The 20365-nt window shown below is 44.2% G+C and overlaps 1 protein-coding gene across 5 annotated transcripts in view; it reads right to left on the bottom strand.

Moving 5' to 3' along the window:
• Nucleotides 1-342: 342 nt before the first annotated feature.
• nbeal2 (neurobeachin-like 2) overlaps nt 343-20365 on the bottom strand; it is a 35946-nt gene continuing 15923 nt past the window's right edge. For 3 of the 5 annotated variants that reach the window (XM_062398898.1, XM_062398901.1, XM_062398900.1), the window contains 36 exons: nt 19253-19412; nt 18858-18960; nt 18541-18691; nt 18163-18318; nt 17915-18074; nt 17095-17183; nt 16287-16979; nt 16007-16036; nt 15377-15561; nt 15039-15195; nt 13500-13643; nt 12523-12846; nt 11020-11169; nt 10775-10932; nt 10470-10594; nt 10260-10377; nt 9900-10057; nt 9678-9811; nt 9463-9570; nt 9269-9364; nt 9028-9152; nt 8765-8905; nt 8325-8455; nt 8091-8200; nt 7883-8000; nt 7692-7789; nt 7463-7576; nt 7277-7363; nt 7069-7178; nt 6387-6559; nt 6192-6286; nt 5975-6091; nt 4822-4983; nt 4536-4684; nt 4277-4412; nt 343-4050 (listed from right to left, as the gene is read on the bottom strand). In XM_062398898.1, the coding sequence (XP_062254882.1) occupies nt 3943-4050; nt 4277-4412; nt 4536-4684; nt 4822-4983; nt 5975-6091; nt 6192-6286; nt 6387-6559; nt 7069-7178; nt 7277-7363; nt 7463-7576; nt 7692-7789; nt 7883-8000; nt 8091-8200; nt 8325-8455; nt 8765-8905; nt 9028-9152; nt 9269-9364; nt 9463-9570; nt 9678-9811; nt 9900-10057; nt 10260-10377; nt 10470-10594; nt 10775-10932; nt 11020-11169; nt 12523-12846; nt 13500-13643; nt 15039-15195; nt 15377-15561; nt 16007-16036; nt 16287-16979; nt 17095-17183; nt 17915-18074; nt 18163-18318; nt 18541-18691; nt 18858-18960; nt 19253-19412 (5373 nt within the window). In that variant the 3' untranslated portion in view covers nt 343-3942. The remainder of the gene's footprint in view (nt 4051-4276; nt 4413-4535; nt 4685-4821; nt 4984-5974; nt 6092-6191; nt 6287-6386; nt 6560-7068; nt 7179-7276; nt 7364-7462; nt 7577-7691; nt 7790-7882; nt 8001-8090; nt 8201-8324; nt 8456-8764; nt 8906-9027; nt 9153-9268; nt 9365-9462; nt 9571-9677; nt 9812-9899; nt 10058-10259; nt 10378-10469; nt 10595-10774; nt 10933-11019; nt 11170-12522; nt 12847-13499; nt 13644-15038; nt 15196-15376; nt 15562-16006; nt 16037-16286; nt 16980-17094; nt 17184-17914; nt 18075-18162; nt 18319-18540; nt 18692-18857; nt 18961-19252; nt 19413-20365) is intronic. The other 2 variants (XM_062398899.1, XM_062398902.1) reach the window with 1 other exon arrangement.

The raw sequence follows: 20365 nt of genomic DNA, 5'->3' as shown, positions 1-20365 counted from the left end.
CTGTCATACTTTTACACTACTTTACTTCAGAGAGGAATAAATAAAGAATCTGATTATTGATTTTAAGACTGAACTTCACAGAAATATACCATACGTTTAAATTAGCCTAAATCTCTACTAACTTTAAGTAAATATGTATACAAATATGCTTAAATTCGTAATTGTCATAATTGTCACTATCTACTAAGTACAACTTGATGCCACCCCACAGATAAATTGAATGCACAATTCCTACACTGTGGTGTTGCTTCTTTAAAGTCAAAAGATGTGCTGTTGTTCTAACACCACAATTATTCAATAGTCATTTTTTCTTTCTAATTCAATACAAATGATTATGGGATGCACCTTCAACTCCAGTTTTATTCTCACAACATGTATTATAAATGAATAGTGGGTAGAAAAAAAAACATGGATCCTGGTATAAAACCTTATTAAGTGTAAGTCTGTGACGTGACACCAGTTTACAACCCTAATACATAGAGCTGGGATCAGTTGTTATCAGAAACAAAAGAGAGCATGTGATCCCAACAAGACGCTCTGAAGCAGGAGAACAAGAAGCACGTTTGATCTCAGCCATTCAAAAGATTAGAAAACCAACGCAGGCTAAATGACACACCTTGTAAATTCTAGTGAATGCACGGCAGGGGGGCCGGGGGACTTCAGAGGAAAACAAATGGAGAGCTCTCTCAGACACAATACTACTTACACTTCAAAGCCTGCAGAGAGATGAGAGGAGACGGAGAGAATATTCCTGCTCTGATAAAACTTCAAGGTGTAATTCAGACATAAACACACAAACAAAACGACTCCTTGATTGGAATATAAATGTGTAATCCACATCACACTTGTTTTTTAATTGTTGTTGCACTAAAAACTCAGGCTGTGTGGTGATTTATTTTGTTATTTCATTTAGGTTTTAATGTGTTTAAGTTTTTATATTTATTTGATGTTACCTACACTGCCCTGCAAAATCAATATATGTTTTTGTTTATTTCTTGTCTCAACTTTTTTCCAGAGCAAATACCTTTGCTGGAGACTTTTTAAGGAATAAAAGAATAAAGGTCAATCTGCCTCATTCTGATAATCTCATCAGTAAGAAAACATCATAATAAACATATGACCGTTTTGTAAACCTTTTAAATACTTCAAAACAGTTTAGCAAAAAATAAATAAACATAAGTTTATCACAAATAACAGCTTCCGTTACTTCTTTATTCTTTCCTTATCTACATCAATCTCGCTGCACAAGCCCAGACTTTAAAAATGTAAGGGGCCCGGTTCCTCTGTGGTCATACACGGGTGGGAATGATAAGGCAGCTATGAAAAAGAAAAACAAAACCCTGATCTTGTCGTTGGGGCGGCCGAGGAGAAATGGTGCGGAGAGTGGGGGGAGGAGAGGGGAAGGGGGAGGCTGTTGACGGAGGCCTGTTCGAGGGTTGTTGCAGTTCCTGGCAGCAACGACTTCAACAACGTCAGGATTGCAGCGTTTCACGACAGCCGTCCCCTCAGCCTGCCCTCGGGTCTGCGGAGGTCAGAGCTGGGAGATCCTGCCAATAACCAGGAGTGAGGCGTCAACCCCTCCCACCATTGTCCGAGGGCCCACATCAGAGCCACGGCATCCCTCTTTCGCCCTCCTACTCCACTTCCCTCACTCACTGTTCTGTGGTCTTTCTATTTGACCGGGGGTCTGCAGGTCAGTTTTATCACCCCACTCCCCACCCCTCTGAATTGTACCCCTGGAGGTGTTTATGGGCCGGCCCGACAGGATGTTCGGCCCACCAGGAGATCAAAGTCTCCTCGAGTAAATGTGCCATTGCCGGCTGTGACCTTTTCAACTCTAATAGGGTTAACATCGCAGGCGCATGCAAGGCCGGGATTACAGTAGAGGAGCTGGATGATCGTCGTTGGGGCGGCGGATCGGTTTCCTTCCTGCTGTGGTTCACACACACAAGAACCAGAGCTCGTTTTTCACTAACGGCCGGTCATAAAAGAGCATTCCTGAATTTAGGTCTGCAGTCGTGATACAGCCATATTAGGGCAGTTCAACTAATCATTTTACAAACTGATGTGGCTTAGAGGGAAAACAAAGACAAAGAGATGATCAAACTCCCACGGCAATGATTCAAGTTACAAGGAAACACAGGCAAACTTCTATCTTCAGCTTCGTCCAAGAACAGAGACGATAAATAAAAGTGGAGAACTGCAGAAAGTCCAAATTCAAGGCAGTGCTCTTAGGCATTTTTACACAATCAACAGATTTATGGGCACAGTTGAACAACAAATGTCATCAGGTACATTATATACAGCACGATTTAAAACCCCTTTCTGAAAGTGATGTGAATCTGATGACTGTAAAGACCCAACCCGACTGCAAAACTGATTCAGTGTCACTGCATAGTTACGCGAGAAAAACAATTACATTCATAACACTTAGAGAAAACCAGTGCAGTGTTATTATAAACCGTTATCAGTGTGCACAGCAGCAAACTGGAGTATTCCACAGCTGCATATGCAAACAACCCTTTATATTCAGTAGTCCTTAGTTGTATAATCTGATTAAAATGTGATTTTCTGTACAGTTTCTGTGACAACCTCTCAAATATAGCTTCTTCTTTTTTTTTCCTCCTCGCTCACACTTGTGGTCATTCTGAGCATCAGTTACAAAGACATGGTACTTTGTGTGTGTGCTCCGTGTTGTGGGTGTTGTATTCTCCCAAATAGTTTCCTCCGTCTCACTCCTGTCATGACACGGCATAACAACCGCTCTGTTCCGACCGCAGTAAAAGACGCTGGCAGGAAGTGAATTCCTCTGAAGCTGGCTCACAGACGCTCCGCTCACGTGTTTCGCAGTCATCTTGTCTTCAGAAGTTTTTCGGCGCTCGCAGGGACACTGTTCACTTCCAGCTGTCCATTAGTTTACTGAGTTCATGAACATCTCATCCACGTCTGAGTCAAGGCCGAGTGCTGGGGGGGTGTTCTGGGATAGAAATCGGACATATCTGCGTTTGGATTTCAGTGTTTATACATGGCTCACGCTTTAGAAAGGCACTTTTCAGATCAAATCAAACAGGGACAGAGTCGTGTGTGTACCAGACTTCCACGCTGTTGTGTGTGTGTGAGGCCACAGTCGGCCAAGCTCAACAATCGGGATAAAAAAAAAAAAAAAAAAAAGACAATATATTTAACATTCATAAACCATTAAAGCAGTTATTGCTTTAATTGTAACAGTGGTACATTGCTCAGAGCCTCAGGAATGCAGAGTTATACACTGTGAAGCTGTGGCGCACTTCTGGTGTAAAGCCTCAGCTAGTCCTGACGTCAACCGCTAAAAATGATAACACAGCAAGGGCTCACTTGTGATCACTTGTCCCCCCCCCCCATCCCCCCACCCTGCCACATGTGTCTCTCTCTTGTGGTGCCCACGGGTATTGCAATGTGGAAATCCTGAGCAACGTCTGCAGTGGATTTTCAAGTTTTCAAGGAGTTTTTTTAAGGAAGGTGCCACGGCTAAAGACGTTCAGCAGCCCGGAGGTGGCGGCTGTGCCTCCGACAGGAAAACGAGCCGAGAGCATGGAGTTCACAGCATTTTTCTGTCTGTGTGTCCGAGGCCGAGTGTGCATCAGTGAGTCACTTCCTTGAAATACGACTCAGTGTAAATAGTCTGACAATCCGCAAACACAGAGCTCTTAGCTCTCCATTAAACAAGGCCACTCTTTGGAATGATGCTGATTAAAAACACTACACAACTGGAAAAAAGAAATACGCATAAAATATCAAATCATTGCAGAATTTAAAAAAGTGCTCAGTGTATAGTTGCTCTCTCAGAGAGATCAGTGGCTGAGGAGGACAGTCGCCCAGCTTGTAAAGGAAGAAAGGCCTCGTTGAGTCTGGTGGCTGTATCGGCGGTAGGGAGTCCACAGAGGTCCTCCACCGTTGCTCTTCTCATTTCCCAGCATTCTCAGTGGGATTGTATTCAGTTTCACCTGACGACACCTGAGAGATGCGTCGAGTGGAGCCCCACAGGCGACGGGAGAATTGTCCCGAGCGAACCTGAGACGAGGAGGGGAAATATGTTAATCTTCACTTCGGGGCTAAAACAGAGATGTTACACTAAAGACGCTCAATTATCATCTGAAAAAACCTGGTCTTCAACTTGTAGTTAGCATATGATTACCACCAACCCCCCTTCTCTCACACACACACACACACACGAACACACACACACACACACACACACACACCCCACCACCCCTCTCCTTCATGTCCTGGTTCTCACCTCCTCGGGCTTCCCTGCCCCCACCACAATCAGCTTTCCATCCTCCAGTCCCACAAGGATGTGGCTGCACTCCTTTGTCACGGACACACTCCTCACAGGAACCTTCAAAGCCAGGGGCGTCACCGGAGCGTCCAGACTGTCAAACAAAGAGGAGTTGAGCTTTTTAGTCGTATTTTCAACACAAGATTCCGACGCAGATGTTTTCAACAAATGAGGCAAATTGCTTCAAAACGTCAAACCGAGTTCTCAGTGTCTTTACCTGTATAAGTCCAGTATGTGGAGGCTGCCCTGCATGGTGCCCAGGATGACGTATTCAGACACCAGGTGCAGAGCAGTCACCTGCTCCTCCATGTTGAGGGAGGCCAGCAGGCAGCCATTTACAGAGTAAACATGAATGGAGTACTTGCCCTGTGGAACCAAGTAAATAGCAGATAATGGCATAAGCAGGCTGAGGAGCTTGTTTTTAGTATCACTGTGTTTGTGTACGTGCTGTACTCTAGAGTTTGTGTGTGTGTGTGTGTGTGTGTGTGTGTGTGTGTGTGTACCTTCTTGTGGGAGTTCTCCTCTGGCGTCGTCTGCACCACAATGTGACCTTCACTGCCGACCTGGAGCTCCGAGATTTGGGCGGGCACACAGCTGCTGCTGGGGGGTCGCAGTGTTCGCAGGAACTGGCCTCGTCGGACAGTGTGCACGATCACAGTCCCGTCCTGATTCAAAGTAAATAGAGAGCGGGGGGTCAGTTTGGATTCAGATCATTTGCGAACCCTGATTTGGTTCACCACAACAAAGCGGGGTTCTTAAAATCCAATCAAAACCACACAGAGAGGGATTCAGTATAAATCCAATCAAAGATCCTATAACTACAGTTTAAATGACAGATTGTATGTTCCCTGCATCTTCTCCGATTTAAAACCAGTAAGGATGGAAAATAAAAGCTCGACTTTAGCGTCAGCCCGAACTGTGGTTTTGCCTTTGCTCATTTTGTTAATTACACATTCCAGGTATGGACAACTGCTGGCCGTGAGATGCCTGACATCTGTCTCCTCATACCCATAAACTCTGTGTTTTGTGGTTGTTTCCTGTGACTGGTTCACATTACATTCTCACTTGTAATGAGCCACATCACATTGTGCTCAGTGTTATTTTCCAGGTTATTCAGGTTGACCACCTTTTTTTCATGCCCGAACAAACACAAGTTGTTTTCATACATAAACGTCCGAACAGAGTTTGGACGCAACAACGGGAAAACGTCCAGAACATTTCGGGCGGGGGGTGACGTCTGATGTGAGCATGCAGGAGGCACGTCATGATGTATACATTGCATTGTGGGAATCACATGTTTACAGCACAATAAGCCTAATCGCTCTTGAATCTCCTTGTCTTGTCAAGTTGACTTCTTATGTTGTGTATATATGTATGGCACTTCTTTTTCATCCTGGGATATTTATATTCTTTTGGTATTTTTCAGGCTCGCTTCTGTTGCATGCTAGAAATGTCCTCTAGAGGTTTTATTAGGGGTGGTCAGAAAGGTTCCCCCGAAAATATCTGGAGCAACTGACTTGAGACTTGACTTTTTCGCATAAGTGTGATTTTGTTCTGGAAGCAAGCGTTGAAGTATCACACCGATACACAAACATCCATCAAACTCAGCAAATGTTGTTTGTCCGGTGAGTGCTTTTTGAGTGTAGCCTCTCTGACCTTCGACCCTGAGACAGCCATGTCCACTTCAGTGCTGATGGCCACACAGGTGACCTCCTTGTCGTGTCCGCAGAGAACCTGCACCGGCCGAGGAGACAAGCCGCTGGAGAAACCACCCTGAAGGAGAACAGGAGGAGAAGAATCCGTATGTGAATTCCTAACTTTAATATTATTCAGCACATGCGTCACACACACAGGGACACACGCTGAGACTTACCTGCTGCAGGACCTGCCACACGATACAGGAGGTGTCTCTTGAACCAGAGATGAGGTAGATGCCACAGAGGTCGAGAGCCAAGCAGGTCACTACGTCTTTGTGGAAGAAACAAAAAACAAACAAATTTATAGACAAACCTGACACAAAGATGGATAGGTGAATTTTAATTTAGAGATATAGAAAATAAGAGCTCACCGACGTGCCGGCAGATCCTGCCCACCAGCTTGCCCTTGGCCAGTTGGGTGACGCGGAGACTACAGTCCCAGTGTCCTCCGCTGAACAGCAGGCGTCCGTCGTTGGACACCACCAGCACCTGAGCGCTGATCTCCACCCCGGGAGAGAAAGGTCCACTCAGGAAACGCTGCGTCCTGCACCACAGGGCAGCGGCAGAAAGAACAAAATCAAAGCGAGTTAGAAAGTAGAGGCGAGCGCGAGATGTGGCCTTAATGTGGAGGAGATTTATAATCAGCACATTAAACTGTCGCGACATCGGCAAATTACAACCTCTGGGAATCCCCAGTGTTCACATGCTTTGTATCCTGGTTTAGTATCTGTTTATGTGAGCCACGTCGGCCTCAGCATAAAACAAGATCCTTTCAAGTTAATTTCAGTTAATTAAAAAGACCTTGAAGCTTCACAGAAAGAAGAAAAAAGACAGTTCAGACAGATGTTGTGTTTCCAGCCAACTGTCAGGCAGATTTACACATCTTTGAAAATGCTGTTAAAGTTGAGTGGGTTCGTAACTCCAAAGGTTTAAAAAAAAAAAAAAGTACAGTGCAACAAAAAATTCTTAGGAGGCTGTGGCAGACAGGAAATTCAGGATTATTTCATTATGTGATTTTTAATGGTTCATATTTTGCTCTGTCAGGACACTCACTTGGGGTTAGTCATCGTTGGGTCCTTAGTGAAGGTGAAGTAGTTGACAATGTTTTTGTCGTATGGCAGCCAGCTGTGTGTTCCGATCAACCCGTTTGAACTCACAGTCACCTGGAGAGAATCACGACATTGTATGAAAAAAACCTTTAACATTTAAAAATATAATTGTTTTAAGCTTTACATTTGTCCCAACGAGAAAGTGACCGTACCAGTATGTCTGACCCCTGAATGATGAAGGAACGATTCTGGTTCTTTGGCACCACTGCCTGCACCAGAGGAAGCCCGTCACACACCACCTGCAGCACACACAAACACACACATGTTAATGCACAGTTACAACATGATATGATACATTTTTTTTCAGGAGATAATAATGAGATCATGACAGAACTCACCTCCACAAAGGGTCTGAGTTTCTTGAGCTCCTCAAAGATATTCGGGGGCACGGTGTCTAGGCGGGACAGCCGCCTAGCTGCGTTCTCAGCCGACATACGAGTAGGATGAGGCTCCTGGGTGGAGACAGGAACATGGTATCACACCGCTGCAGATTTTTTAAACAAAACATCCCATAATGCTGAGAACTGGGTCTCAAGAAATAGCTGTGCATCAGAGTGGGAGCGGTACCTTCAGGAGCTGACAGGGCGTTTGACCAAAGTTGCTGATGATGCCTTCCAGGGCCTTTCGCTCATTCTCGTTGGCTATTGCATCCAAATCCACTGCACCTGCAGAGAAGAAGAAACAAGGAAGAGTGAGTTTCTATGGGACACGATGTGAAGAAGAAGAAACAACTTTTCCACTATGAACTCCTGCCTTACCTTCGTATGTGCAGTAGTAGAAGACATTGAGCGCGTTCACTGCCTCTTCACCTCTCTGCTTGTAACCAAAGATCAGGTCAATCCACTCGTGGAGGTGATTGGACACGTGCTCACATTCCTGGGGTCAAACACACAAGACGCTCTCTTATTAACACATGTTTGGAAGCCACAGTGCGCTTTGAGGTTGTGGCAGTTTGTGTGGACTCACCAGAGCTTTCCTGTGTTGCTTGATGAAGTCCTCTTTCGACGTGGCCCAGCGAGGCAGCAGCACATCCGCCACAGGGTCCTGAGATATCTGCAGTTGTCCCAGGTCGAATCCTACAGGGAGCAGGAAGCAAACACTCATTAGGTTCTATATATCAACAATATGTCAGCTGTAAAGTCAGAACAAATCAGGTGTTTCGATGTTTCGGTGAGGGACCACAGGCATCATGCCGCTCACCGTTGATGTTCTGCAGGAACTCTGGGAAGTAGAAGAACTCTGGGATGAGCTCCTTGACGTCAGCGGGACTCTCCATGCGAGCTTGCCAGGCGGCTGGCACTGAGTGAAACTGTCGGTCAGCACAGTCAAACCTAAACAAAGACAAGATATATAACTTTTTTTGCCCTCAATATTACTTTACCTGCATAAACTCCATGGGGAAATATTGCGCATTTATTCATATAGCATTTATGTTTATATCTCTTATTTTTACTGTATAACTTTCACTCATACTCACAATACATGCTCTTTTACTAGCTTTACCTTTCCCCTACCTTTCTTATTATTATGTTCAATGTTGTGCACTAAAACACCAACATGAAAACCTTCTTGGAAACAAACTTGATTCTGAGAATAGCATGCATTACTATGATAAGTCATGCACTAGTGAGTAATCCCACCTGCCACTCTGCAGCTGGATATGCAGGGTGGTGAACGGCTCCATGCGGATCATGTAGTGCATGACCCCTGCTGCATTTGAGTAGTGTGTGCCATAGTGGAATTTATCGGTGGTGCCCGTGGGGTCCTCGAAGCTCTCATACCTAGTGACAGAGAGAAAAATGTATAAATGAAGCATTCTCTAAATTGCAGAGAGGACATGTGTGGTGCTTTACACAACTGACAGGTGTGCAACTGAAATCACATTCTTGTAAAACCCACTTACTTCTCTCTGACATTCTGTGCGTGGCGTGCGTTGACCACACCGATGGGTTTTGACAGATCTCTGAAAACGGACGGGTTCTCCAGATCCAGAATAGGCGAGGTGTAGTCACACAGAATCCAGGGGAACTAAAAGCAACAGAACACAAACTGCAACGTGACGCCTCCTCACACTCACAGTGCATCACACAAAGGGATCCCGAATATAACGGACCACTGTCGGGGGAGAGGTGGCGTGTATTTACCACAGGATACTGCGACAGGTCGTTGTAAGTGCGTCCAGCGATGGTGTTCAGCTGCATCAAATACTCAAAGTTGGAGATTTCCCTGCACACCCATTTCTGTTGGCCACATCGAAATCAGATTGGTCAAACACAGTTATCACAAATCTCAAATCCAATAACACGTTTTTGTAGAAAAGGGTTCTTTAAATAAACACCTGTGTGAGCCCAGATGCCTTCAGGAGCTCTTGAGGGGAGCGGGAGCCAAAGTAAAACAGGTTGGGAGGCCGCAGCCCCAGGATCCTGGAATATACTTTGTTTCGTACCTGAATAAGTAAGCAAAGTATTTTTAATCTGTAACAGTATTTTTAAAAACACTTATTATTTAATACTAAACAAGGAGCGAAGTATGTAAAGTTGCACTGAGCCTCACCTTCTTTTTGAAGTTGAGGAAGTAGTGAGACTGATCTATGAAGAACAGCTCCAGCGCAGAGCGTCGCAGGTTGTAGCGCCTCAGATGAACTTCTCTGAGCTGAGACAGAGGCCTCTTGAAATCAAACCCGATTCCTGAAGGCAGAGATAGAAGTCATTTATCACAGAACCATTTGAAGATCAATGGATACAAAAAAAAGCAACATATTTCTGTATCACGTACCCTCTTCCGTCTCTTCTTTCTCACTGTTGCCATCATAGAAGTAAAGATGGTGCGTGGTAACCTCCAGACGACCGGGAACGACCGCCACGATGGTGATGAGCTCGCAGTCCTCAGACAGAACCAGTTTCTCTTTCTGGCTCTCGTCTTCTCCCTCCACCCTGACAACACAAGACAACAGGGATCCTTTACTTTTTCTGCAGTGCAGTTTGCAAATATAAGGACTTTCAGATGTTTTCAGGAATTCCATTCAAATTTAAAATCTTAATATGTTAAAACATTACGCCTGTCTGGTTTCAATACATGTCGAGTGGCTTTTTGTGTGAAAAACAATCTGGCATGAGGCCGAAACTGCTGACTCACTTATCGTCCAAAAAGACGAGGTCCTCTTCTCCTAACTGATCATCCTCCATGTCGCTCACTTTTGCTTCCTTGGCAACAGCCAATGGGAGAGGTTCAGAGCTGCGAGGGCTGTCAGCTCCTGAAAATCACAAAAACACATTGTCAAAGCACCATTTTTGGTGAAAATGACAAAAAACTGAAAAGTCAGTAAGAATGTCCTCCCTGACATACCCATGTTGTCCCTCAGGGCACTGGCCTCCATGTGAGGATCATAGTTGTAGTTGGGAACAAGTTTGAGACGCATCTTCGAATATGTCTCTGCGTTGGACAGTTTCCACTTCACCTCCGGTGGAACTCTATCAGAAACACGTCAAAAGAAAAATACTGTTTAGCACAATCTGGTCAGGAAGGGACCGCCACAGGACGACGTAGGCATTCTTATTTAATCTTTACGCAACATCTTCAAGCTGAATAGATTTGACAGCTCAATGTTTCCTCGTAAATGAATTTTAATGTGAATTTTCACGTCATTATACCTGTGGGCCCATGCTCCTCTCTCACTGGTCAACAGCCTGCGGAGAGCTCTCCAGTGCTGCAACACCACCCCCTGCTGGCTGGAGATAAGCTTCTGCGAACTGGAGTACCTGTTTTTCTCAACTCTGACTCGCTTCTCTTGAGGGTCCACGATCACTTCCTGTTTATCAGCACAAATTAAAAGTCAACTCAATAATCTGAACTGTTAAGGCTTGGTTTCAGTGTGAAGCCTGCAAGGTCTGGTAACCTGAAACTTTGATTTGCTGTCAGATCTGTCTCTGTCCCGTTTGAAGACCGTGCTCATCAGGTCGTCGAAGCACGAGTTCCAGAAGTTAGACATGATGTCGTGGCAACGGCCAAATGTGTCCAGCTCATACTGCTCCATGGTGGGTTGAACCTGGAGCACGGGGTTATCACAGAGACATAAAGAGAGAGAGAGAGGACATTCAGTGTTACACACAGTTGCAACAATGGCAGGAATGACACAATCTAGTAAATAACTAAAGTTAAAGTGATTAGGAAAGATTGTACATCAACCAATAAAACACAGCACTGCAAATCGAACATTCAAGACAGAAAACAACATTCAAATTATAATAAATAAAAGCTTTAACTTAAAAAGCTTGTAATTCTTAATGAATAAAAAATATCCCTTGTCACCACTACAGGACGAGTAAGTTAGATGCATGAAAATAGGAGAAAGGAAGACAACCACCCTATCATTATTACCTCTGCCAACAAGGTTATGTTTTCATCTGCATTTGTTTCTGTGCTTGTCAGCAGGATTATACCAAAAACTGGACCTATTACTACTACTACTGTTAATGTGCAAGAAATATTATAACTTCCTTTAAAGTAAAGGTGGAGTAACTAAGAAGCAGTAGACAGGAAGGGCATTACAACTTCCCCATGAAACTACCAGCTTCCCTTTATTTATTTATGGTTTGACAGGAGTATTATAAGAGTCCTTAAATTTGACAAAAGCTGCTTTGTTGTTTGTTTTTCCTCTTACCATCGCACATTGTATGCTAAAATCATGAGGCAACATAAAAATAAATAAAATAACTAAATCCAATACATAGACTAAACAAAATACACAGAAAACACATACACACTAATACACACATAGATACACAAACAGATACATACACAGATACACACACATACAGATACACATACACATACCCACACAAACATGTGATAAATCAGCCTGGTCCAAAGTTTAAAACCACAGGCAGCCAAAGTTATGCCACACTGGATAATGTATTGCAGGATCCGTGTATAGAAGCAATCTAAACACAACAGATTTATGTACATGCAGTGTCACACAGAGCAGAGATAAATCTCCGCTCAGCGAGTCGTGAGTGTGTCTGTTTGGCATCAGTTCACAAAAATATCTCAACTTCAACTTCAGCATAAACTGATCTCTGTCTCAAATAGACTGAGGGTCAGCACAAATACATCGGGGGGCCTCTGGCCGTTTCTCATCCTCCTCTCTAAACTTGTGATGGCATTTTGAAAACTTTGCATTAGATTGTTCAGCCACCCACTGGGAGGTAAGTGATCCGGCTCAGAAGGGAGATTGCAGAAATTCTGTTTGTACGCTGAAGCGACAAAGAGCAGAGCCAGCTGTTTCTGTGGATGGTTGATTCTACCTTTACTTTCATAACAAAAACAGAGGAGGAGGCTCTCTAAACAAATGATAAAAGACGTATCATTTCATATCAATAACGTGAGCTGCCACACTGACCTCCTGCTGATAGAAGCCCTGCCACTCCACCGTGTGACAGTAAACCTTCAGGTCCTGGGCGAACGTGGGGCTGCCGTTGGTGATGGGCAGGTTGGGCAGCAGCTTCTGGAGGGTGACGGGGTCAGCGTGCTGATCGAGCAGGGTTCGCACCACGGGCACCAGCTGGGAGAAGGTCTCCGGGTGTGCGCAGTTGCTGCCGTCCATTACACCTCCTGGCCACAGCGGGGCGCCCAGCTGCCCCAGCAGGAAGCACACCTCCTCCCAGCTCAGGCACAGCACAGTCTGCAGGAGGCTGTGGAGCTTCACACAGGCCATCACACACACCTGAAGAGGCAGGGGATTGAAATATTAGACAGTGGATAGGCTGTGGATAGGGAATCATTCATTATATGAATATATTTTTAACTTTTTTTACTTATGTTTTTTGTTTGAGATAAAAACACATTTCCAGTGATTTAATCTATGAGATCTCACTTTGAAGTGTAGTAGAATAAAATTAATGTTTTGTTCTATTTGAATCTGGTATCGGGCTTGTTTAACTTGTAAAGTAGGCCTGAGTATCTACAGCTCTGATCTACAGCTGTGAGCTCAAGGAGCAATTAAGAGAATTTATTTCCGACCTGACATTTGGAAAAACAAATGGCTTAGGGCGGACTTGTACCACTTTGGAGATGAACACAACCGTCAGCCTGGAGCTGCAGAAGCAGCAGCGCTCATATGCCCTTTCAAACTGAACACTCCCTCTCTCTGGGAGGAATGATTGCAATGTCTTTAAAAAAGAAAAACCCAAAGAAGGATCTTTTTTGGTTGCTATGGCTTTATCTGAGTGAACTTATCGAGTTAAATAAATTCCATAACCTATTTAAATTTATTATCAGCAAAGTTCAGTCTTGGGTTGTGAGCGACCTGTGCAGTGAGATTTCTTTTTTTTTACATGGTATGGTTGGTGAACAGGACGAGTTGTCGGTGCCGCTGACCTGTGAGTGCTGCTGCTGAATGTATCCGGTGATGATGCGCAGGCCGATTTGGGCCATCTCCTTCAGCTCAGCATGGCCGGGGCTGCCAGGGGTGCTATGCCAGGCCTGTAACTTGTCCAGCAGGTTCACCACCCCCTCAAATATCTGCAACACAACAACCACGGCTGTCAACAAAGATTGAATGGAAAGGCCGGACCTGTTTCCACACCTTAGTGTCTCTGACAACCTAAAGGCATTCAGTACATTAAATAAAGCTTAACCTGCTTTTAAAAGGTGATTCAGATGCTACTTACACCCGAATGTAACACTCCACCCAACATTAACTCAAGCGAAGAAACATTTCTTCTCACGTTAGACAAAGTACCCGACCTCAACTGCTCCTGCTTTCATTTACCATCTAAAGATGGAGTCACCGCTGCCTTCAACATCTAAATAACTGTAATATCTTCAATTCAATTAGAGCATCACATCCCAATAATGTTATCAGCCCTTTGTTCTGACTTTGAAGATTTGCTGTGTTATAAAAATAATTGTATTAGAAACAGTTTTCTCATAGATTGAATTTCCAATCATTTAACATAATTAAACCCATAATAGAGACGATCCTACAGTCAGAGAAAAGACATCTGTTCTGTATCATCATTTCACAATGTGGGCCTCCAGTTTATTCAATGCAGAAATCGGCTGCAAAAGATTTGATCGAAGGAAAAAACTCAAGTGAACTGTTGACCTGAGGATCGAGCATTTGAAATTCATCATTGGTTAAAATTCCACTGGTGTTGATGATCATTTGTAGGAAGTGAATGTGTAGCTCCGAAACATCTCATTTGTTTAATCCCTATAAAAGCTGAAGTTTAAAGAGAACAACCAGTTGTGGTTTTAAAGTGTTTCTTGTGCCAAACCATTTCTCTGCTGGGCGAAGTCACTGTCTTTGTGCTAAGCTGAGCTGAGCCCAGGAAACAAGTGATATCAGTGTCCTCATTTAACTCTGAGCAAGAAAGTCAATAAGCAAATTTCCATAAATGTTCCATATGAAGCTCAAAGCCCCTCAGATTCACCTGGTCACACACATGCACCCAGATTCATTGAATGTTTCTCTACATCACTTTTTCTATCACACACAGATGTCAGGTGCAATTTGGGGCTTACGGTAAACTTCAACAAGAGGGTATGAAGTAGCCGGTGATTGAACCACCGACTCTCAGGTTAGCAAAGGACCCGCTCTACCACCTGCACAACAGCCGTCACCGAATAATAATATATATAATATCACTTAGTCTTAAAATATTGCTTTTATTTTGAAATTCATGAGGAACTTTTGTGAGTTCATGTGGAACTCATCTCATTCTATATTTATGTGATATCTTCAGATGACTTCTTTAATTTTAGGAGTGATGGAGTCCTGCACATATTACCAAACTCTCCCCTGGTGCTTTGAAAGTCAACCGACCTTTAAAAATAAGGATGTGGGATTTTAGCAGCAGAGTAGAATGTGTTGGTGATATACACACGTGTGTATCAGGTGATGATGTGTTCTACCTTTTCACTCCACAGTGCACGGTTGTCTGTGCCCTCAGCAAACAGGAAGTCCTGCAGCAGCCTGAGTAGACGAACCAGACTTGGACAGAAAGGCAGGGACACTCCCTGGGCGTCTCTCAGGTCCGACAGAGACGACTCCAGCATCATCTCCAGCAAACTGGCACACAAACAAAGTCTGAGCACACACCGCAGTAGTATTTCCGGATATCTTGACAAAAGGGGTGCTGCAGCTGAAGGAGCGGTTTAACTCGTTTTTCCCATTGTGACACAGGCTCAGTGTGGTTTGGATAAATGTTGGTTAACTGAGGAGTAATTACAGTTCAAATGATGTCACTAACCTGCGTTTGATGTCATCGGGAGGGCGGACCAGTTGGCAGGATGAGCCCAGTTTGGTGAGAACAGAAAAGACCTGTCCCCTCTCCCTCCACACCACGTCCCCCGCCCCCTCTGCCCCGCTGCCGCTCCACAGGACGTTGAAGACGATGTTGGTGAGTATGTTGCACAGCTCCTCTTCAGGGGTCTGCTGTAATATAAACACCAGCAACATTTCATACAGGAAACCCCTAAAACAATACAAACATGAACTGCAACTATACAGCACTGTGGTCGTATGCTTCTGCCAACCAGTGCATTTTCAGTCTACACTTTTTTCAGATTCAAATGAGGGCACTGTGACCTCTTAACTTTCACCATTTAAATCAAATCAATTAATATCTGAGTCTAAGGAACAACTGATCCAAATTTGAAGATAGAGGCCAAAAACACACAACAAGAGGTCCCTGTGACCTTTGACCCAAATCAAATCAATTCATCCGTGAGTCTCAGTGACCATTTCTTGGATTAAAGGTATTAATAAATAAGGATTTTTTTTTAGGCGCTGGCAAAAATAGTTTTGTAATTTAATAGTGACCTTTGACCTCCAAATTCTAATCAGCTAATCTGTGAGTCCAAGTCCCCAACATGGTTACCATATTTGAAAGGATTCCGCCGAGGTGTACCTGAGATAGGAAAAAATATAATTTTAGGTCACAGCAATCTTGGTATTTGACCTTTGACCACCAGAGTCCAATCAGCTCATTTGTTAGTCCAACTGAACGTTTGTACCAAATGTGAAGAAATTCCCTGAAGGTGTTCTTGAGAGATCTTGCTTACAAGAAGTGGATGGACAGACTTCTGTCAGGGAGGAGGGACAAAAATAAGGGAGGCCTGAGTGAGAGATCAAAGATAAAAAACAAAAGGGAGACCTACCTGGGGGTTGGACGTGTTGGAGATTGTGTCTCCAGTGGGAGGGTCCGTCCCATAGCTCGTTTCGTCCAGCACATTGGACAGACTGGAGCTCTTCCTTGGTCTGAGTGGAGGAAACGGTTTGCAGTGCTCTAGAGGAGACGGTGTGTTATTGAGACTCCCTGCAGGAGTGTGTGCTCCCATGTCTCCCAATCCCCCGAGGTCCAAATCTAAAGGTGACGTACCAAAGGGCGAGAGCGGCTGGTACTCCCTCCCCTCTTCATTGGGGCGAGACGAGGTGATATCCACTGCATTGAAGATGGAGGAAGATTGGCTGCCCTGGTCGGCTGAATCAAACGACTTGAAGTGGCCTAACTTTTTCCGGGGGCCTCCACCTCCACTCGGAGGCGACTGGGATAAATCGGATCCCTCGGAGATGTCCCGCTGGCCACCGTCGTCTTCCTCCTCCTCGTCCTCCTGCGAGGGGTAGCTCATGAACATGTCGCTGCGGGTGTCCTCTATGACCAGGGACTGCTCTCGCCGCAGCTGTGGCCGGTGATTCGGTGCAAAGGAGCCGTCTGTGCCGGGGTCTCCAATGATGTCAGTGTGGACCTCGTAGGACTCTTTCACATAGAGTTTGGTGAGAACGTCCTGCCAGCCGGGCTGCTTCGCGAGCTGCTTCACATAATCCTCGTTGGAGTAGATCAGGTGAAAGAGCTGCAGTGACATCACACAGGAACAGAGACGCAGAGGTTGTTTTCATTACTGTGATGATCGATATGAAACGATGAGTGGCAGTTTCATCGGACGAGGGGGGGGGGGGCACACTGACCTTGCGACAGACGTCCAGACGCACGGCGAGCTCAGCTCGATGGGACAGACAGACCACAGCCAGGAGGTCTCTGAAGTTAGGGCTGGGATCTATGAGGCAGCGGCACATCTAATGTCATTTGAAAGTGCTGGAAATCCTATTTTATAATCAGCTTTCTGTTACAGTAAACACAATGGAAACTTTATTTAACCAATAAATTATTTTCTTAAATCGAATAACATTTGTGATTTTTCCATGGTTTGTATCTCATCTGTTCGAAAGGGGATAACCGGCTCTTTCACAATAAACCGGATCCAAATTAATAAAGCTATCCAAACATTTATTTTTTTTAAGTTTTTAAACGTTTTTTTTAATAAATAAAGTTAGTTTCCCTAATTTTATAAGCCAATGCAGTGGAATTTCAATGAAAGGGCTTCTCCTTTAATTAGAACAAAAGTATATTTAGATTTATTAAGTATTTATATATATATTTTCACTTTTTTGTGATATGATACTTGAGCATTATATGGAAGTAACCTATATGGTTGTATAATTTCTATTTTACAAAAAATCACTGTTAAAAATTGTACAAAAAAAATAATTTCAGGAAATCTAATTCCAGTTACTGTTATCCTTGAGTTTAAGATGAATAAAAAGTAATTCATAGCTACGGATATGTTTTTTCTTACTTACAATTTGATTGTCGCCTTTACATATTTAAAGAGAAATACCTTTTATTTAAAACTTAATTCTCAGGTTCTTTAACATCTGTAAAGGTTTTTCTTTTGTCATATGTTGTAAAGCTCATTCGACCAGAGGAAAGACGTTGTCTCATCGTTACCTGTAGCGAGAACCTGCTCGTACAGACAGCGCACGGTGATCATGCTGACGGGAACATCTTCCAGGACACACACCAGGCCGAGGTAGCCGAAATCCTTCAGCTTGATGCGCTGCTTGTTCCGCTCGGACACTCGCTCGCTCTTGAGGATTTTGTATAGAACCTGAAAACATCATGTGGAAATTGTTATTTTTTCTGATTTGACAGGGGAGCTTAACATCGGAGGTTGGCGGGCAGACGCCATTCCTCACCCTGAACACCCTCTCTCTGGCCTCGTCTCCGAAGCTGGGAGTGAGCAGCAGGCAGTACAGCTGCTCCACGCCCCACTCCAGCAGCAAGGCCTGCACCTGCTCCCGGAGAGGGCTGCTCCTCAACAGCCCATACAGCAAATCCAGAGCCATCACGACCTGGTGGGGGCGAGAGTCAGTCATCAGGTCAGAGCGGAGAAGGAGGTTTTAGTGAACTTAAAGTTAAAGTCCTCAAAAATGCCAGAAGTAGGAAGTGAAGGAATCAAGGAAGCGTGGATGATCGTGGAATTTTCATTTGCAAGTCAAATATGATGCTGAGAAGGTCAAATTATAACAAAAATTGACTCCCTGAAGAAACAGAGATACATTTATTAGTTGTACCTGCTTCTCCTCTCCTACAGTCAGAATGTAGGCGAGGACGCTGTGGAGCTCCTCTGGTGTCGGAGACTTGAGGAAGTCCTTCAGCAAGGAGAACAGGGAGGTCTGGATCGTTTGCTTCTCATCGGACAGAGAGCTGCCATCTTTCTCCACACTGGGACCAGAGACACAGTAAAGACATAACAGTCCAGCCATGATTCACTGAGTGAAACACTCAGGAACGACGATAAATCGATGAGAATACCCAAACTTTAATAAGCAATCTCTGAATCTACAATGTGCTGTAAGCTTAAAACCATAAAGGGAAGAGAGAGGCTCACCTGTAGAACGTCCGGATGGTATCCAGGATGTACTGCACTCCATACTTCCTCTTCATGCGCTGCTTGCCTTTGTTTATCACAGATGAGAGGTACTGCACGTGGGCTTAGAAAAGAAAGAAATATATTTTGTTAATGCACCAGAGAAGAGAAGTGCATTCATTTACAAAGCGCAGAGCTGTAGTGCAGGCTCCGGGCACATATTCACTTTGAACCCTTCGCCATGGATGGAAGTCGAAACAATAACGTATTCCATCTCTGCGTCACGCTGCTTTTAGCCGCCTCTTACTCATTTCAGTCTTTGTGCTCATTTACAAATGAAAGAATAGGACGGGAACAGCTTCGGCAGAAATGAAAAAGGTTCACAGGTGCATTTACACGACTTGCTCGGGCCTTACCCAGACAAACAGCAAAATGGCTTTTGGTCCAGATGCGGAAATCGAAGAGCAGGTGCTGGTAGAGCTGCTGCAGCAGTGGACTGTTGCCATCTTTGAAAACCTGCTCCAGCAGCAGCTGACAGGCCATTAACACGTTCATGTCGATCAAACTGCCGGGAACCTGCACAGGAGCACACACACAGGAGGGATGATCATGTGTGATTTCACCTTTTAGGGTTCATCTGTGAAACACAACTGGTGCAGTGTTGGATTCAGTTCAGTTCGTATGCACCAAAGGTTTTCGTGTATTATCCAACTTCACTGATTACAGCTATTATCGATTAATTAATTATTGACCAAAGTAACTATTTTAATCATTATTTTCACTTCTGAAGATTACGCAACAATTAGATGACAAATTAACATGAAACTTGGTGGAAGGATGTGTTGCAACGCAGCGGGCGGATCAAGGATTTCTTTACTATTGCGAGATAAGGTGTTTTTCAACATCCTCTTTGATTCCTCAAGAAAGGTTCATGGATCTTGTGTGTGTGTGAGTGTGTGGGTGAGTGTGTGTGCGTGTGTGTGTGTGTGTGTTTGTGTGTGTGTTTGTGGGGGGGGAATCCGGTGTGTTGAAGGCACTGATATTTATTTATTTTATACCTGTGAGGGTCCAGATAAAAAAGACAGATCCAGTGAATATAAATATGGTTTCATAAAGGGGACTGTTGGACCTTGGCGGAGGTCTGCCCTCCACTGAGTTCCCTTCTAGTTTAATTCTTTATTTAAGCAAAAATAAACATTTTCCTTAGAAATCATTAAACAGAATTTAGTTTACAGTTGGTTGGACAAAACTAGACTTTTGAAGATGTCACCTTGGACTATGGGAAAGTGAGATGGAAATTTTTCTGAGTGAAAGTCTTTCTGACTTGTTGAGAATAATAAGCAGCAGATTAATACTTTCAGGCTTTAGGGTTAATGTATGTGCTGTGTGCATTTTTCTGTCTTTAGCTCCACCAAACCTGGCAACCCCATGTCTTTATTAAGACTGTTCCCTTACAGGAAGCTCCACCTTAACATTGTATATTTCACCATATCCTGTCAGACAGCCAGCAAGTGCAACAATTAATGTGT

This window comes from Platichthys flesus, chromosome 11 (assembly GCF_949316205.1).
Source record: "Platichthys flesus chromosome 11, fPlaFle2.1, whole genome shotgun sequence".
Taxonomy (NCBI): domain Eukaryota; kingdom Metazoa; phylum Chordata; class Actinopteri; order Pleuronectiformes; family Pleuronectidae; genus Platichthys; species Platichthys flesus.
The sequence above is the reverse complement of the archived record's forward strand: the minus strand, read 5'-3'. Positions and strand labels throughout refer to the sequence as shown.